The 18,066-nt window shown below is 51.0% G+C and overlaps 1 protein-coding gene across 1 annotated transcript in view; it reads left to right on the top strand.

Moving 5' to 3' along the window:
• BRINP2 (BMP/retinoic acid inducible neural specific 2) overlaps positions 1 to 17,561 on the top strand; it is a 106,989-nt gene extending 89,428 nt beyond the window's left edge. Inside the window, exons 5-8 of the mRNA XM_082703871.1 lie at positions 8,236 to 8,341; positions 10,940 to 11,176; positions 13,735 to 13,957; positions 15,516 to 17,561. Of these exons, the coding sequence (XP_082559997.1) occupies positions 8,236 to 8,341; positions 10,940 to 11,176; positions 13,735 to 13,957; positions 15,516 to 16,632 (1,683 nt within the window). The 3' untranslated portion in view covers positions 16,633 to 17,561. The remainder of the gene's footprint in view (positions 1 to 8,235; positions 8,342 to 10,939; positions 11,177 to 13,734; positions 13,958 to 15,515) is intronic.
• The last annotated feature ends 505 nt before the right edge of the window (positions 17,562 to 18,066 follow it).

Below are 18,066 nucleotides of genomic sequence, written 5' to 3'. Positions count from 1 at the left end.
CCGCATAGCTGTCAGTTGTATCAGCCACATTTGGCGCTTCAAGTACAGGCAGGCATGGAGTGGGTGGAGAGCTGGATTCAACAAGGACGAGTGTGTTTTAGTGTGTATGTGTGTGTGTGTGTGTGTGTGTGTGTACACAAGATGAAAGAAAAAAGCAGCAAGGGAAGTGAGAGTACACACAAAGCTGTGACTATAGTGATGGGCCGAGGGATCTGAGACCATTCAGGGATGGCAGAAAGTGAAAAGTTTCACTTTGAAAAGTGAATTAGGTCACAAGGTTAGAAGTACGTTTGATGATTTGTTGGAGGGAAGAGACCAGCGGAAGTGCAAGTGTGTGATGCTTAATATTGAGATTAGAGAGCGAGTTAGAGAAAAAAAAAATCAGGTTCTGGACATGGCCATGAGTGTGGATGACTGAGACAGGGCTGGAGGGAGATGAAAAGGCTGAGAACCCCTGTCTCCAGCATCTGCTGGGCTGTGGCTAATGCACAGAGATGAAATAGATTCTTGAGAAGAGATCAAGGCTATAGACGACCTTGCGAAGACCATTCATGAGACCGACAGCACCGAAGAGAAGAGGTCAGCTCCGGGGATGTATGCAGTCAAAGTCTGAAAGAGGACAATGGCTGAAGTTAACAGAGGTTTAGGGTACATTTGGGAGGTTGGTCTCTTAGGCAGCTTAAAATGACGAAAGAAGCATAGACTGGGTTTTATCAAGAAGACAGAACTCTGGGGAAGCCTTTAAGTCCTGTAGTGAGTGGGCTGTGTTGAAGGTGGAGAAGAACTGATCTTGCCTAGAAAAGAAAAAAAGGTCTGGATGAACAACGCCGACATCCCATTAATGTCCCTTCCCATCCTCTGACCTGACCAACTTTTCCCTTTCTGTCATGGCCTCATTTGCCTGTTGGCCTCACTTAGACTCCGTGGCCCATCGCTATCATCACTGCATTGGATATATTCTCCACTTGCCCTTTGCAGCCTCCTCATGCACCTGCCATCCCCTTAATTCAGGAGCTGAAGGATGCTTGCCTGACTTTCTTGCCTTATCTTTTTAACTAGTCTCCCTGTCTCCATTCTCAGTGCTTCTCCCTGATCACCCTCTCTGCCACTTGCATAAGAGCAAATCATCTCGTACCATCCCCCTGCTTAAACCACCACAGCCCATCCATGGTGGCAGTGCGACTCAATGGAAGGAGCGTAGGGTTGCACCCAAGAGTCTTTGCTGCTGTGCCCCTGCTCGTGGTAATCTAGGCTAGGACGAGTTCCCAAGCTACTCTGAGCCTCGGTTTTCTCAGTCTTAAAACTGTTGAATGATCAGAATATTTCTTACCTTGATGGCTTTCTGTGAGGATCAAATAGAAAAATAGAGAGAATGCTTGAGACACGGCATAATTGGAGCTTGAAAAAGGATAATTCCTCTTCTTAACAAAGCCATCAGGCTGTGGAAGGTCTATCTCTACTGTTCTTTTGTCTCTTTTCAGCCTGGCTCCCGCCTCAGCCCTTCACTTACCACTTCTGTCATGTAGCCCACTCCTTGCCAACGAGTTGTCTGTATTCAAATATATGCACATCCCTGGCACCTGCTGTTGGTTTTGTCTGACTATCGAAGTGCTCCCTCATCCTTCTTTGGTCAATCAAAAAGGTGACTCCTTTGAGAAGCCTTTTCTGACTTCCAAGATAGTTAAATGCTCCTCTGCAGTGTCTCAAGCATATGCCTCTTTTACCGGGCTCATCATTTGAACTGTAATTGCTAGCTGACATGGTGACCTCTGAGACTATGAAGTCCTTGTAGGAGGGACTGGGGTCTTATTCATCTTTGGTTGCCTGTGAGAGCATGAGAGTACAGAGTTTGCCACATTATGGGTGATGAGTAAAGGTTTGTTGACTGACTGACTGACTGACTGAGTCACTGACCCTGTTTTCCACATAGGTTAAGTTCTTCTCAGTATGTGTACAAGGGCACAGTAGCACGGTCAGTTGAAAGAAACAAAGGTGCTCAATGTCACTTGAGCATAAAGGTGATTGGGCAAGAGGACTGTGGTGAAGACTATCACAGATCTCCAAGGACGAGACACTAAGTGCCTTCCAGACACATGGGTCTTGTTGAAGGGCGGTGAGATGCCCAGGTTACTGTCTCTGTTTCTTGTTGGAACACGTGCCATCTGTTTTCATCTGCTTCATCTTCCGGCTTCTCTTGTGCAAGTTCTTTCCTTTGTTTTCTCTAGACTTTTCTGTACACCAGTGACTCCGGATTACATTTAGCTCTGCCTCGCTCTGGAGCTGACTCTGGCCCATGCTGAACACTGTCTGCTCTCTCAGCTGGGACCATCAGGGCAGGGACCACTTTTGTTCATAGTTGTAGTCTCCATTCCTGGCACATAATAATCGCTTGATAATTATTTATTCTGAACTTCAAATTTTTCCTTTAAATTCCCTTTAAATTTTTCCTCTCAGTATCACAGTTCTAAATTCCTGGAGAAAAAAAGTCTGGTTCAAGGTCCACTTTAATCCAATACAAAGAGTCCAACACACAGTCTCAGATAACGGCTCACCGAACTCCTCTCTTTGGCAAAGTCTGCAGGTGGCGGAGTGAGAGATGGGAAGGCACCCAAGCCACATCTATTCTAGTGCCTACGGCCTGCAGAAGCACTTTCCAGAACTAGAGCCACTGCCCATCCCCACAAAATGGGGCCACCATCCTTGGAAGTCTCTTTTTGGAATTCCTCCGGTCACACAGGGGGTGTGAGATGATAATTCATCTTCCACTGGGTCGATCAGCTTGGAGTTTTCTCTGGTGAGGAGTGCAGTGTGCTCTTCCCACGAGATGCAGTTCAGAGAATCACAAGAGTACAAGGACCATTTAGTGTTTTCTCCTACTTCCATTCCTCTAGGCCCTCATCCTCACAGAGCTTAGCGAGGTCTGGAGAACCAGAGACCTGTCCAAGAGCACCCTGCCAAACGGGGAGCAAAGGGAGATCTTGGCACCTCATTTGTACCCCCACTCTGCTCACTTGATAGGGTTGAGCCGTCCATTCTGTCTTGGCTGTAGAGTGTTCCGCCAGAGCCATTTCTTTGCTCTAACATACTTTTCCAGACCCACAGAGCAAGGGCCAGTAGGCTGGGTGCATCCCTGCTAGCTAACATGCCCGAGTTGGCGCTGCGGCCCCTGCCGCCCACTTGCCTCTACTGAATGCGCCTTTGCGACTGTGGAGCGGGCTTTCTGCACTGTCAGGACTCTGGATCGAGGGGGGTGGCCTGAGGTGCTCTGCTCACCTGCTCAGCCTTAGTGAAGGAAAAATCCTCCAGCACATCTGTCTGTTTTTCATTTCGGTAAGCAGGTGTGCTTCTACTTCCTACCCCTCGTTAGCCACTTGCTTTCACCAACATGGAGCGAGAGGCATGCCGGCCCCTTTCGTTTATCCGACCCATTGCTCGGAGACCCCACTGAAAACCGCACTCCGCTGCAAGGTTGACCCTGATCGGTACACAGCTCCACTGCAGGATTTGTCACGTTACTCTGTGGCTGGCGACATCCCCATTGGCACCTCCCTGTGCCCGCAGGTGTAACAGGAGGGCTTAGTGCAGGAGGGACTCTGCACCCTGAACGTGGTTCCAGGTCCCCTCGTGGTGGCCGCCACGTGCTGAGACACCAGTAAAGCGCTTGATAGCGGAAGGCAGGCTGCCCGGCTTAGTGGGAAACAGACGTGCTCAAGTGAGAAGACTTGGGATTGGGTTTCGGCCTCAGTGCTCATCAAGGTCAAGTCGTGACCTTGAGAAGTGCGAGAAGTGGGAAACAGACGTGCTCAAGTGAGAAGACTTGGGATTGGGTTTCGGCCTCAGTGCTCATCAAGGTCAAGTCGTGACCTTGAGAAGTGCGTGGAGTCCAGGATTTGACTTGCCTGTAGTCAGGGCTTACCTTCGGCTTGTTTGGGTAGACCAATTATTAGAATATTAAACTGCTTCCCTGACACTGGTAAGCCTGGGAGGGGAGGAGAGCCGCGAGTGGACGAGCCTGTTTCTCGGTGGCAGCGAACCCTCTACTTAATCGAAGGTGGGGGAAGGACTTGGTTTGATACGTTCCGGAACTTACTGAAAAGAGCCCACCCAAAACCCGAGTGGGTCCCAGGATGGCAAAAAGAAGCGATTCTCACAAAGCGTCCTTAAAAAGGCTTGTGTGAATCCCTCAGTGCAGCAGCCTGGGGCTCAACCTGCTGCTCTTTGAGGCACACCCCGTGGCTGCGCTCGCCCTGCCCGGCCCTGTCGCGAGAAGGGGCCAGCTCACCGTGAGCAGCCCGTTTCCGTCGCTTAGCTTCGCAGGTGTCTCCCGAGGTAGGACAAGAGCAGCGGGGCCGCGAAGGGCAAAGGGAGGAGAGCAGGCTCGACGGAAGGAGGGCTTGCACGACCAGGATTGACGGAAAATTGGATGTGCTAATGAACCTGAGATCCATCAGGGCTTTCTGAAGGCAGGACGTCTCTGTCAACAGACCAATTAGCACACAATTATTTTCCCTTTCTGAAAGCTTATCGGAGATGCTCTTTGAATGTGTGCGCCTAAGTGAATGGTGCTTTCCATTATCTCTATGGGTCCTTTTTGTAATCTGCCAAAGCTATCTGTGTCTGCTACAGAGAAAGCACAGGGTTCTCTGGACTCACCTTCTAGAGACTCTGGGACTCTCATCCCTGGGGGGAGGGGTCTTCCTTCAGGCATCCAGCTTATCAAGTCAGTGCCCAGGCAATATCTGGAAGAGGACCCTCTGCGTGTCCAGTTTCCTTCCCACCTCCTTCTGTCTCTCAGGACAGACGTGGCTCAAAGCAGAATGGCAGTGGAGAAAGCGGTGACTTTGGGTCCTAGCATCATCTGAGAGAGCCTTCCTCATTCTCGATCTGGCTCGGCTCCTTCCCTCTAAGCAAGTGACCGTGGGGATCAGAGTCTTTGTCTCTTCCTCGTTCCTGTCCTCATGCCACAATTAACAAAGGGAAGCAACCCACATCCTCTCCATGACTTACCTAATTGATTGTCCTCTTGTGGAACTGACCTTTGGAAATAGCAAAGTCAAGGTCAGAAAACCGCCTCAGAGCCAGCCCGAATGCTGCCTAAAATGGTGCTGGTGGTGGGGACCCAGATGGGTGGGTGGCAGGTAGACAGGGAGGGTGGGGGCCTAAGGGGGAGGAGAGCGGCTGCTCACTGTTCTCCTCCTTGGTGGGTCGTCCTGCTCCTCCATGAGGCGTGTAGCTCCCTCCCTGCCTGGACCCAGTGCTGGTGAGGAGCCAGCTCGGGTGGGTGGATGGAAAAGCCAGCGCAGATCTCCATGACAGTGTGGTGGCCAGGTCACCTGGAGGCGGGAAGAGGCAAGTGTCCTAAATACCACACCCACCCACCATCTCACCCGCCATTCCACCCTGCCCCTCAGTCCATCCCATCTCAGAAGAGTGGGCTCGTCCATGGCCACGGCTCCTCCTACAGGCATCTTTACATGGAGATGAAGACTTCACCTTGAAGGCAGCCTGGCCCTGCCTTCCCACTGAGTGTGACCCCTAGCCCAGCAGCCGCTCACTCAGTACACAGCCATTACTTGGCACCTAGTGCCCACCTGTGGAGGGAGGCAGGTGCCTGTGTAATAGCTCCAATGCTGGGCTTACGGAAGCGTGTTTCTTCCTGTCTCTGAACTCCTGATGGCAGTGCCTGTGCCTTACTCAGGGTGAGTTCTGGATGCTCCTTGCACAGTTAAATGAATACATGAGCGAGTGAGAGAAGGTGTGAATGGGTGGAATGAATCCAAGCCCTGCAGGTAACTAGCTGTGTGACCTTGAACAAATCATTTCACATACCTGGCCAAGGGCTCCTCATCTGTAGTATTAGGATACAGTGGTCTCAAGTCTATACAGTTTGTTTTGTCCCGGGTTCACATTCCAAGCCGAGGGCAGATCACTGAACTAGTTTGGATGAACTGCTCTGTTGATACTTGTTTTCAGACACGATGTCACCCAGAGGGGTTTAACTCTATTTTCTGCAGTCCTTTGACACACCCTCACAGGAGACAGGAGGAGACTGAGGACTCAAACATTAAAATCCTGTTTTAGCTACTCTCAGCTTTGTGGCCTCGGGCACCAACACTCTGTGAACCTTGGTTTTCTTCTTCAGAGAGTGATAGTAGTGAGGTTTGTTTCAGAGTTTCTGTGAAGGTTAAAAGAGATGACATTGGGGGATGAACTTGGCAACCGTAGGGAAGTCATTCCTGCCCCTGTCATGCTCTTGGTCCCATTCTTTATTAGGGCTGGGTTTGCTGCTTTTCGTGCGCTGTGTCCGTTTGCTCCTTGGTCTCTGTCTGTAATCACCTCTTTTTCTCCATATTCTCTCCTCTTTCCCCTTGATTCCTATTCATCCTTCATGGCTCACCTCCCCCATGAAGCCTTCTCAGACTAATTTAAGTCATCAGGTTCTCTCCCATCTGTCTCCCTGCCTTATTTCTAGTCAGTATCAAACCAGACTTCATTTCTTAAAAGATTTTATTTATTCATTTGACAGACAGAGATCACAAGTAGGCAGAGAGAGAGAGAGAGAGAGAGAGAGAGAGGAAGAAGCAGGCTCCCTGCTAAGCAGAGAGCTCGATGTGGGGCTCAATCCCAGGACCCTGGGATCATGACCTGAGCTAAAGGCAGAGGCTTTAACCCACTGAGCTACCCAGGCGCTCCCATGAGTATTTTTTAAGACTAAAACTACTAAATTCTCTTTAAAAATGTCATTTCTACTTTGCTCGTCACCTGGTGACTCCCCGCCCCCCCAACCCCGTAACCTGCAGGGTGCTGAACATTTTCACGACTGTGAAACACACGACTGTGTGTTACAGCTTATGCTCACCCCTTCTTCTGGTTTGCAGAGAACTTTCCTTCCCTTCTCTTCCTGGCTGCTTCTATTTCTCTTTATTATTATTTATTTCATTTTACTTTTTATTTTAATTTATTTTAATGCCTGTATAGTTCACATACCATGTTATATTACATCCAGGTGTACAATACAGATTCACTAAGATGTCTACTTATTCTTCAGGACCTCTGTTGCTGCTTCCCTTCCGCTCCCTCTCTCTGCTCAGAGCTCTGTTTTCCTGAGTGCGCACTGACATAGGGCTTCTGCTCGACTTGGGTGCCTCAGTTGCACTGTGCACCTGCCTCTCCCCCAAGGTGTAATTTCCTGGAGGACAACCTGGTGAATAAGGTGAATAGAAGCCTAGCCCTGGGGAGCCTTCAGTGTGTGGAGGACCCAGACTTTAACCAGATCTTTATGAAAAAGGATGGAAACTTCTACGTCTGCTGCAGGGCAGAGGTGCCCGGAGCCAGGAGAGAAGGTCCAAGATATCAGGGCCAACTCCTTGAAGAACTCCAGGAAAGGCACTCTATGAATGTTTGATGAATTGTGCGGAATTGAACAGCGGCTGCTCAATAAATACTCGTTGATTGGTTGATTGATTGTTGGCAAAGCTCTTGGAGATCCCGGGAAGAAAGGGCCGCGGGTCCCCATCATTCTTATTAGGGAATTATTTCAGTGCATTTAAAGCTCCCCATTTTTCATCTTATACTTTAAAAACATCAGAGAAAAATGGATAGGCCAACTTTATAATATTTTAAAATGATTCTGTGGTGTTTTGGAATATTACATGGCTATAAGAGTTTATGTATATTTAATATACTTATTAAAATATGCAGTAAGCCCATGGCTGATTTTCTCTAAGGACATCTCAGTGGCGAGGTGGGACTTAAATGTTTAATACTAATAATAATACTCGTAACTCCTATTTCTCTAGTGCTTTTCGTCCTCGGGATCCCTAAAGCTGCGAGCACCACATCGAGTGGATGCAGCTGGGCTTACCAGCCGGCTGACAGCATCCACATCTGGACTCCTGTCTCCCTCTGGGGGAGGAAGTGGGGGGACTCAGGCTTAGAGGTCTATCTTCTTCTGCCTATGTTGAATTTTTTCTTCCCAGAGGCGAATTCCCTTTGGCTCCCTTGGAAGCCACGCACTGTGTACAACCTGCCGCTGGCCGCCCTCCACCACCAGTGCTCACTGAGTTAGAACAAGGAAGGAAGGTGGCTTCATGCCCCTGGGGGAAGGGAAACTCATGCGCTCTTGGGCTGCTCAAGGATAAGACAAGGGGCCTGAGGTCAGATGGCTAGAGAGGGAAGCACATAGGGCTGGTCTCCACTGGGCATCTAAATCCACACTGTGCCCTCCTTCTCTAGGTCACGGAGACCAGGACTGGCCCTCTGGGCTGCAGCAACTACGACAACCTGGATTCGGTCAGCTCTGTCCTGGTACAGAGTCCGGAGAACAAAGTGCAGTTACTCGGTAAGCGGTCCCGCCACGGGAGGGGTGTCAATACGTTTCACATCTCCTGAAAAACGTGGCTCACCGAGGAGCAGGAGAAGGTCCTGGGTGCCTCAATCGGCTAAACCCTGCCAAGGACCAGAACCACCAGGAGTTCTGGGACCCGTATGAAACAACTTTCCTTCATTCTTTTGGGAAATTTTTCTGACATGGTTTATCCTGCACCCAAGACTATTGTTTAGACCACTTGGCACCCACACCCTCCCACGTGTTAGTCCTCCCCGAGACCCCGTCACTGTCCTACAGCAATACCACACCCATACCTTGGCCTGGTTTGATGATCTCCTTTGTTGCCCAAAGAACCCTCCACTTTGTCCTAAGGACACACTGGGGAACAGCTAGTCTTTGCAGAGTGGTTATGGGGCCACCATCTCTAGCTCAGCTGAGAGCTTTACAAAATGTGGGGTCATTGGCTACCCCAAGAGTGGTCCCTACTTTCTCTCTCCTCTCCTTTACTTAGTCCCTACTTAGTCTCTCCTCTCCTTTGGGAGATCAAAGTCAGAAGAACAGTTTGAGAGGAACGGGAGCCCCCACTGGAGACAGAACTAGACAAAACAGCCTTGCAAACAGGAAAGCAAAAAGATGGGGTGGCCTGAGGCCTGGAGGCTGGGAGGTTAAGGGGAGGCGCTCAGCTCCTGTTGCCTGTCCCCCTGGCATCCTGGGCCAGAGCTATGCAAACCGATTCCAACAGAGCTGTTTGGTGATGGGAAAAGTTCATTTTTCTTAAGGCCTAACTGAATTGGACTCTGTTTAAGATATTATTGTCTCGGTATTATAAAATCAATAGCCCTCACCCAGGATCTACGATTATAAATTCCAGGCAACCTGAGCTAGATGCAACCCATCAGCACTTTCGGAATCCAGGAATATATAAAACAAAGGAGTAAAAGACTCCTTTCTCTAGAGAGGCACCTCACGCCATTAGCATCCCTCTTCTCCTGTCCCTCGGTGGGCTGGGTTTGCGTCTGGAAATTAGCGATGAGTGAAGTTCAGGATGTCTGGTGGTTCATTTGGAATAGTTTATGCCATTTAATTTTATAGCCCATCACTCATACAGACATTGCTCGGGGCACTTATTTTATAGCAATGGGAAATGTTATGTGAGGAGGAGGGAGGGAGTGGGGGAGGTGAAGAGAAGGGACTGGGAAGGGTGTGCGTCGAAAGCAAGCGTGTGGACAGAGTGTGTGGGCTGGGCTGCTCAAGTGCCAGCTGTGGGCACGCCATGAGGAGAGGAGAATTTAGGAGCGCTCAGAAGAGGAGGCAGACCTGGAGCAGGCACGACGAGCACCCACTGCTGTTGGAGCTCTGAGTTATGCTCCGACGTCTGCCGAGACAAGGATAACATACTTTGGGCTCTCTGATTTCCTGCCAAGGACAAGGTTAAGGGTGTGACAGTAAAGAGCTGGCAGATATTTGAGGAGAGGGGAGCTTATTGCATTCAGAAGCTCTCCTGTCCCTCACCCTTCTGGCACAGTCTCTCACAATGTCCCTACTGGGGAGCCTCTTGCAGGTCTGACCTCAAACTTAGCCCAGGCTGCCTGCCTCCAAAGGCCTGCCTGTCCTTCATTGATATGTTTCCTCTTGATATGTTTCCAACAGCCATCCTGAGTGGCTTGAAGCTGAATCGGGAATATATTCTGCTACTGGTAAAATAATACCCACCACAGATGGGTAGGAAAACTGAAGCTTGGAGCAATTTAGTGGATTATACCCAAGATCAGAGGCAGCTAATTAGAAAAGAGAGCTGGGCACCATTCACACCTGCCCAGGCTTGACTGAACTTAGGATGCCCACCACCGGCTAACTTTCCAATCCCCTGAAGAGTCCCCTGGACTGAGACAGGCAGCCGGTCCCAGTGATGCCGTATGACCTGACGGTACCAGGGGCAGGTCTGACACCAAGCCAATTTCAAGAGCACTGAGCTCGGATCTGCTCCCCTAGAGGAGCCTCAGTCTGCCTAGAACTTTATTTATGATCATATACACAAAGTGCTTGGTGTGGAGTCTGGCTGCTGTGTACCAGCAACCCTTGTCCTCACTTCCTAACAGAGCGGCCCCCTTGGTCATCAGAACTGAGGTGGGAGCCCCGAGACGGGGGTCAGCATAACATCTCAGGATGTCTGCTGCTCAGCTCAGAGAAGCCAGAACCAGGATGGTTGTGGAAATCAGAACAAAAAGTCCATTGAGCCTTGATTCCTCCCCTGTGAGGGCTGTAAGCTCTCCTTCCAGTTCCCATCCTAGAAATGCTGATGCGCAGCCAGTAAGGCCATCCATGTGATATGCGGGCTCTCAGTTTGGCTGACGGGAGGGGTTTGACTAAGCCTTGGGCTTTGATGCTCCTCATCTGCATTTTCAGACCCCCTCCCACCTGTCCCCTGGGGCAGCCTGGCCCTTTTTACCCAACCAGCTCCACAGGGTCAGGCCCTGGGGTGACCAACCATTCTTGGGCGCAGAATGCACAAGTGTGCAGAGCCCCAGCTAGGGATCCTGCAGCCTTGAGTGTGGGACACCGAGTCCCTACCGGCCCTACCCCACAATCACCGGGACGGCCTTTCCCCAGGCCTGCAGGTGCTGCTGCCCGAGTACCTGCGTGAGCGCTTTGTGGCCGCGGCACTCAGCTACATCACGTGCAGCTCCGAGGGTGAGCTCGTCTGCAGGGGGAACGACTGTTGGTGCAAGTGCAGCCCCACCTTTCCGGAATGCAACTGTCCGGACGCTGACATCCAGGCCATGGAGGACAGCCTGCTGCAGATCCAGGACTCCTGGGTGACCCACAACCGGCAGTTTGAGGAGTCAGGTGAGCAGTCGGCTGGCCCCAATTTCCTCCCTGGCAATGGGAAATGGCTAAGAGCTGCAGGACTGGAATGTGTGGAATGCAGCGTGAATCCTGGCTCACCCACTTCCTGTGTCCATGACCCCTAGCGGGTTATATCACCCTGCAGGTCTCAAGTGGTTATCTTTGTTGTCGATGCAAATGGACATGACCCCTACCAAAGACATGCACTTTGTGGACAGAGTAAGTTCAGGTGAATATATTCGAGGGCATAGGCCTTGCCTGCACATAAGGTGCACAAGGACTACTTGTTGAATTACTGAAGTACAACAAGCACCCAGTACATGCTGATGAGGGCTTGTTGCAGGTCCAACGAATGTCAGCGTTACCTTGAGATTAGATTCAGGACCTGATTTTGAGTCCTTGCTCAGAGCGTCCTTTGAACCTTTGTGTCCCCTGACATTTTTATGTTGAAAATACAATGAATGCCCAGTGAGGCAGGGCCTTTGGGAGGTGACTAAGGAATTGGCGCGCTTATAAAAGAGCCCCAGAGAGCTCCCTCTCCCCTTCTACCACGTGAAGACACAGTGAAGAGTTAGCGCTGCGCGACCCAGAAGAGGTCCTTCACCAGAACCTGACCATGCTGGCGTCCTGATCTTGAACTCTCGGGTCCTTGAACCATGAGAAATGAGTTTTTGTGGCTTATCAGCCAACCAGTATGTGACATTTTCTGAGAGCAGCCCCAAAGAAAAGATACTCTGTTACTGACCGGTTTTATGACCTTGTATTAGCCGCCCAGCTTCACAATACCCTCATCTCCCCATCGGTAAAAGAGGGAAAGTGATCACAGTGGGTGGAGAGGAGGCTCACATGGGAGAGTGTAGGTAAAATTCATGTATAAATAACTCTGGTTCATTCATGCACTTCAACACTAAACGAGCAATAGTTATGTGGGTATAGCTCAGAAACATAATGTTGGGTAAAACGAAGCAAAATGAAAAAGGTTATGTATTTTATATACATATTATATCAATATAATACTGTAACATGTATTAAATATAAGACATTTAATACTATTTATATGATGCTTTAAAACACACTAGCCACTTCCTAATATTTTTACAGATAAAGTTGTTTGCAGAAAACGTGAAGAAATATATGGTAACTACTGAACATCCAAGAGAGTGGTTGATGGAGAGGGGAAGTTTATGGACTTGGATTATATATTCTCATTGCCTTATTTCTCAAAAACAAAACAAAACAAAAGACTGAAGCCAATAAAGCAGAATGCCTAAATCTAGGTGGTGGGCATATGGGGGTTTATCCTGTTACTCCTTGTGCTCTTTTGTGAGCTTAAATGTTTTATAAAAAGAACGATGAGGGGCACCTGGGTGGCTCAGTCGGTTAAGCATCTGACTCTTGATTTTGGCTCAGGTATGTTCTCAGGATCGTGAGATCGAGCCCCATGTCAGGCTCTCTGCACTGGGTATGGAGCCTGCTTAAGATTCTCTGCCTTTCTCTGTCTCTAAAAAACAAAAACAAAAGACCAAACCCAATTATATACATGGTAGTTGTTAATATCATCACTAGGTATGATTCTCAAACCATTGGGAGAGGGGTAGAGAGGCGAATAACCAGGTGCTTGAGAAATCAGAATGAGCTGAGGCCCTGTGCATTGTCATTTCAAGTCCCAGACATGGCAGTTAATTGCTAAGAACATTCCAGTCCCCACAGCCCCAGCTGAACTGGGTCGTGATGGTGGGACACGTTCAGTGCTGCTTACTGCGGGACATGATGTTGGGCTCCCACCACCATCAGTTATTTACTGCTAATGAGTAAATGAGGGCTATCTGGACCCCCACCAGTGGCTGCAGGTCCCAAGTAAGCAGATCTGAGCGTGAGTTCAGCAATCATGCTGTGCCCGGGAAGCTCCGAGAACTCAGACTTGCAATAGGCACTGAGAACCAGAGAGCATCTTGCTTCTGGATTAGCCACAGGAAAGAACAGGAATCTGCCAAGAGCCAAAGCTTGAAAGAGACAAAGGGTGTTCCAGAGTCTGAGGAAGGATGTGGACGGGAGAGGCTGGGCGCAGGGACTGGAGGTTTCTAAACCGCTTTCTGAGCTGGGTGCTCCGCGTCTCTGTCCGCACTCACCGGCCATGCACTCGTCCCTTCGTGACTGCCGCACAGCTCCCCCGGGGTGTCTGTGGTGTGACTGAAGGGGACAGGCCTGTGGCATTTGTGAATGATGTATAAGGAGTTACAGAGGGAGAAAGCGGTGCATCCAAGGTCATTGGCAAAAGCAGCACTTCTGGTTTGAAATTCAGAAGCCTATTTCCTGCCCCTTCCTAGGGGCAGGAAAGAGAGAAAAGAATCCGAAAGTTATTGTTTATGGTATGTTAATTATTTTCCAAATAAAGCTGTTGAAAAGGAAATATATCCAAGGGCCTGGGAGAGTAGGTGCAAAGCCTCCTTCCTCAGGCAGGGCCTCACCAAGGCCCGCTGGGTCTGGGCAGTGCCCTCCTGCCCCTCCCAGGGTCTGCATGGTGCTCCCTGAGCGCCACTCTGTGTCCTTGCCCGCAGAGGAATTCCAGACCCTGCTGAAAAGGCTGCCGGACGACAGATTCCTGAACTCCACGGCCATCTCGCAGTTCTGGGCCATGGACACCAGCCTTCAGCACCGCTACCAGCAGCTGGGGGCCAGCCTGAAACTGCTGTTCAAGAAGACCCACCGGATTGTCCGCCGGCTCTTCAACCTCTGTAAACGCTGCCCCCGGCAGCCTCGCTTCCGCCTGCCCAAGGAGAGGTGAGCTTCCCAGCCGCCAGGGCCCAAGCTCTGCACCTTCCCATAGAGTGGCTGAGGCTGGGGGTTCCTCTGTCCCACATGGGAGAGCCGGCCGTGGGGACCCATGTGGGGCCTTGGGAGAGTCTCCTGCCGTCTTTACCTCCTTATATGTCCTGCTCAATTCTGGCCTGTGTCTGAAGTGAGGGAGAGGAAACAGAGGCTAATTTTACTTCTGTATAAATTATGGTAGATTCTAATATTATTCTAATAATACTCCAATTCTCACTCATTTTTACTTTAAGGCTTTTTTTTTTTTTTTTTTTTTTTTTTTTAGGGAAGAAAGGGGTGGAGTTATAGCTCACACTCCGACAGTATATGGTGAGAACATGCACATCAGGTTGTTTCACACAAGTGATCACTCTCAGTCACAGGAGGGGAAGGCGAGGCAGGGCTGCCCGGCCTCCAGCGCTCACTCCTCCCCCACCTTGGGTGCCCAGTGGGTCAACAAGTGCACATAGCATGTCCTGATTTTAAGCAGTGTGTTTGGGGGTAGGGGGGTATTTGTTCATTGGGAAGATCTAATAAGTATACAGAAACCCCAAAACTGCAAAATTTTAACTATGTGGTGGCTACTTAAAGTCACATTCCCAGAACATAAATCAGAGGCATGGTCTAGTAAAAAGCGGCAGCCAGAGAGAAAAGCCACCTTGGAGAAGGAAGTCTCGGCCAGACTGTATGGGAGAGATGTAAATGGGGCGCTGGGGGGGCCTTGCCTCACCCGGCAGAGGTGTCGCTCGCACCGGGGCCCCAGGAAGGAGGGAAGCATGAGTGGAGAGCTCAGGCCAGCAGAGGCTCTGAGGCACTTACCTGGTTTCCGAGAACGTGCCGGCCAGTCCCGCGGCGTCCCTGCTCTCGCGGCGTCCACACAGAAGCCGTCTGGGGACACATCACCAGTAGACAATAATGTCCAACCCTGATCCCTGCCGTGCATTACGTGAAAACTAGCACGATGTGATAGAGAGCAACTGGGTGGTTCTTTTGAAAAGGGCGTCACGGGAGACCTCTTTGAGGGGGGGTATCAGAGGAGCTGAGATGTAAATTGGAAGAGGGAGCCAGCCATAGGAAATTCCTGTTCCTGGTGGCAGAGTGACAGAAGCAGAGGGAATAGAAACGACAGCAGTGGAGAAGTGGGAAGGAACCTGATGGGACGCTGGGAAGCGGGGAGAGCCAGTTGTTGGACAGTCTTACCTGCAAGGCTGACAAGTGCAGAAGGGGTTTTGATGCAGAGGCTGCAGGGATCTCCCGTAGGCTGCGGAGGGAGCGAAGGAGTTGGTACTGGGGCAGGACGGGGCTGGCTGTTTGCCGGGCAAGTCTGGTGTCAAGTATTTCTGGTGTTGATCTGTCCATCAGACGTGGCGCTGTGGGCCTGACTCAGTTATTCCAGAGTGGTGTGGCAGGGGGTTTCCATCATGCAGGGAACTTGGGGCTCTTGTCCTGTTGGTCAGTGTCCTCCCACTGTCGGGGGAGACGGCGGTGGGCTTCCTCTGACTCTCTGTTTATGTCTACCTCCTTCCCCAAGGTCCTTGTCCTACTGGTGGAACCGAGTCCAGTCGCTCCTCTACTGTGCAGAGAGCACCCTTCCCGGCACCTTCCTGGAGCAGAGCCACAGCTGCACCTGCCCCTACGACCAGTCTTCCTGCCAGGGCCCCATCCCGTGTGCCGTGGGGGAGGGGCCCGCCTGCGCCCACTGCGCTCCGGACAACAGCACGCGCTGCGGGGGCTGCAACCCGGGCTACGTGCTGGCACAGGGCGCATGCCGGCCGGAGGTGGCTGAGTCCCTGGAGAACTTCCTGGGGCTGGAGACGGACCTGCAGGACCTGGAGCTGAAGTACCTGCTGCAGAAGCGGGACAGCCGCATCGAGGTGCACTCTATCTTCATCAGCAATGACATGCGGCTGGGCAGCTGGTTTGACCCCTCGTGGAGGAAGCGTATGCTGCTCACGCTCAAGAGCAACAAGTACCAGCCGGGGCTGGTGCACGTGATGCTGGCGCTGTCCCTGCAGATCTGCCTCACCAAGAACAGCACCCTGGAGCCGGTCATGGCCATCTACGTCAACCCATTCGGGGGCAGCCACTCTGAGAGCTGGTTCATGCCCGTGAGTGAGGGCAGCTTCCCTGACTGGGAGAGGACTAACGTGGACGCGGCCGCCCAGTGCCAAAACTGGACTATCACCCTGGGGAACAGGTGGAAGACCTTCTTCGAGACAGTCCATGTTTACCTGCGGAGCCGGATCAAGTCCCTGGATGACAGCTCCAACGAGACAATCTACTACGAGCCCCTGGAGATGACCGACCCCTCCAAGAACTTAGGATACATGAAAATCAACACCTTGCAGGTCTTTGGCTACAGCCTCCCCTTTGACCCGGACGCCATCCGGGACTTAATTCTCCAGCTGGACTACCCGTACACTCAAGGTTCCCAGGACTCTGCCCTCTTGCAGCTCATAGAGCTCAGGGACCGGGTAAACCAGCTTTCCCCACCGGGCAAAGTCCGGCTCGACCTTTTCTCCTGCTTGCTCCGGCACCGGCTCAAGCTGGCCAACAACGAGGTGGGCAGGATCCAGTCCTCCCTGAGGGCTTTCAATTCCAAGCTGCCAAACCCCGTGGAGTACGAGACAGGCAAACTCTGTAGCTAATGGGGGCCCCGCTCCAGGGCTGGGGAGGGAGGTGGTCCAGGGTGATCTGCTGATCACGGGGCGCAGAGATCATCCGAGCCCTCACCTTAGTGCCAACAAGGTTCTCCCCTGGGACTTGGAGCACCCAGCTGTTGGGACCTCAGGGCTTGGCCTGAAGCAGGCAGGAGAGAAAGAAACCGCCACTGCAAACACGCACACACTCACCATGTGCGTGCACACGCGTGCACACACACGCATACACACTCACTCACACAGGGAGGCTACAACTCAGCAGCCTCAAATCTGTAAAGTCGGTGCTTTCGAATGATGCAGTTGAAGCAGAGGAGCCAAGGGAGAGATTAAGCAAAAGAACCAGCCAAACCATGAAAAAATAAATCCTGAAAAGTGATTCTTATCATTCAAGGAAGCAAGAAGGGGCACAGCGGTAGGAAATAGAGCAGCTCCTCCTCCCCCTCCGTGGAGTCACTTTTGTATTCTTTTTAACCTGATTTCTTAAAACGGCGTTGTTTCGTGATGCCCCATGTTGGTTCTTACTTTTTGTATGCTGCCTTGTCTGTGCCCTCCCAGACAGACTGCTTCTCAAGCCAGCGCCCCTGGGAAACTCAAGGGGACACTGACAGAGGACCGCACGGGCAGGCAGGCGCCTTGCTCTGCGCCCCCCTCCTCCCTCCCTCGGCCCCCTTGCTTCCTTGGCCTCACCACTTCACTCCCTGTCCCCCTCGTGGTCCAGCCGGAGCTCCTCTTGCAGCAGCGCCCATTCCGCCCAAGAAAGCAGCTCCGTCAAGTTAGAAAGAGACGATGTATAGGGAAGTGTTCTTTTTTAAAAACAAAACAAAACAAAACAAAAATATTTATTTTGTGATTGTTTTCTTTGTCAATCTGCTCCAGCCACATGAACATATGAGTAAAAGTTTACCTGGTTTAATATATCTTCTTAGAAGGCCTTTTTTTAGGGGGAAATGAGAAAAAGAAAGAAAAAAGAAAAAAAACAGAGTATAGCTCCCGGGGCTGCCTGGAATTTTTTTTTTTTAAATTGCTCTGTGTGTGATACATGAGTATTCATGGATGGTGGATATGGCTGTGGGGGAGACTGGTTGATTAGTGTGTGCTTTCACAAGTGAATGATGTCTGGCTTTACTGTGTGTGTGTGTGTGTGTGTGTGCACGCACGTGTGGTGCACCTGTGTTTATGTGGCGGTTGTTAAATGAACGGAGGAAGGCAGAACCTCCCAGGGTTATCTTGCTACCCGCCTCCCTCCCACACCTTCTTTTCCCAGGCACGAGAACTAGCACAGGTCCTACAGCCAGGATTTCCCACTATCAAGAGAGGAGCATCCAAGTCCCCGTTCACAAGGGGAACCGCAGGCTTTGTGCTCTGTGAACAGAGGCTGCTCTTTGCTGCTGCTGCTGCGGACATCAGGAGAGTTCCCCACAC

This window comes from Mustela nivalis, assembly GCF_964662115.1.
Source record: "Mustela nivalis genome assembly, chromosome: 16".
NCBI lineage: Eukaryota > Metazoa > Chordata > Mammalia > Carnivora > Mustelidae > Mustela > Mustela nivalis.
This window is presented reverse-complemented; position numbering and strand designations above follow the sequence as displayed.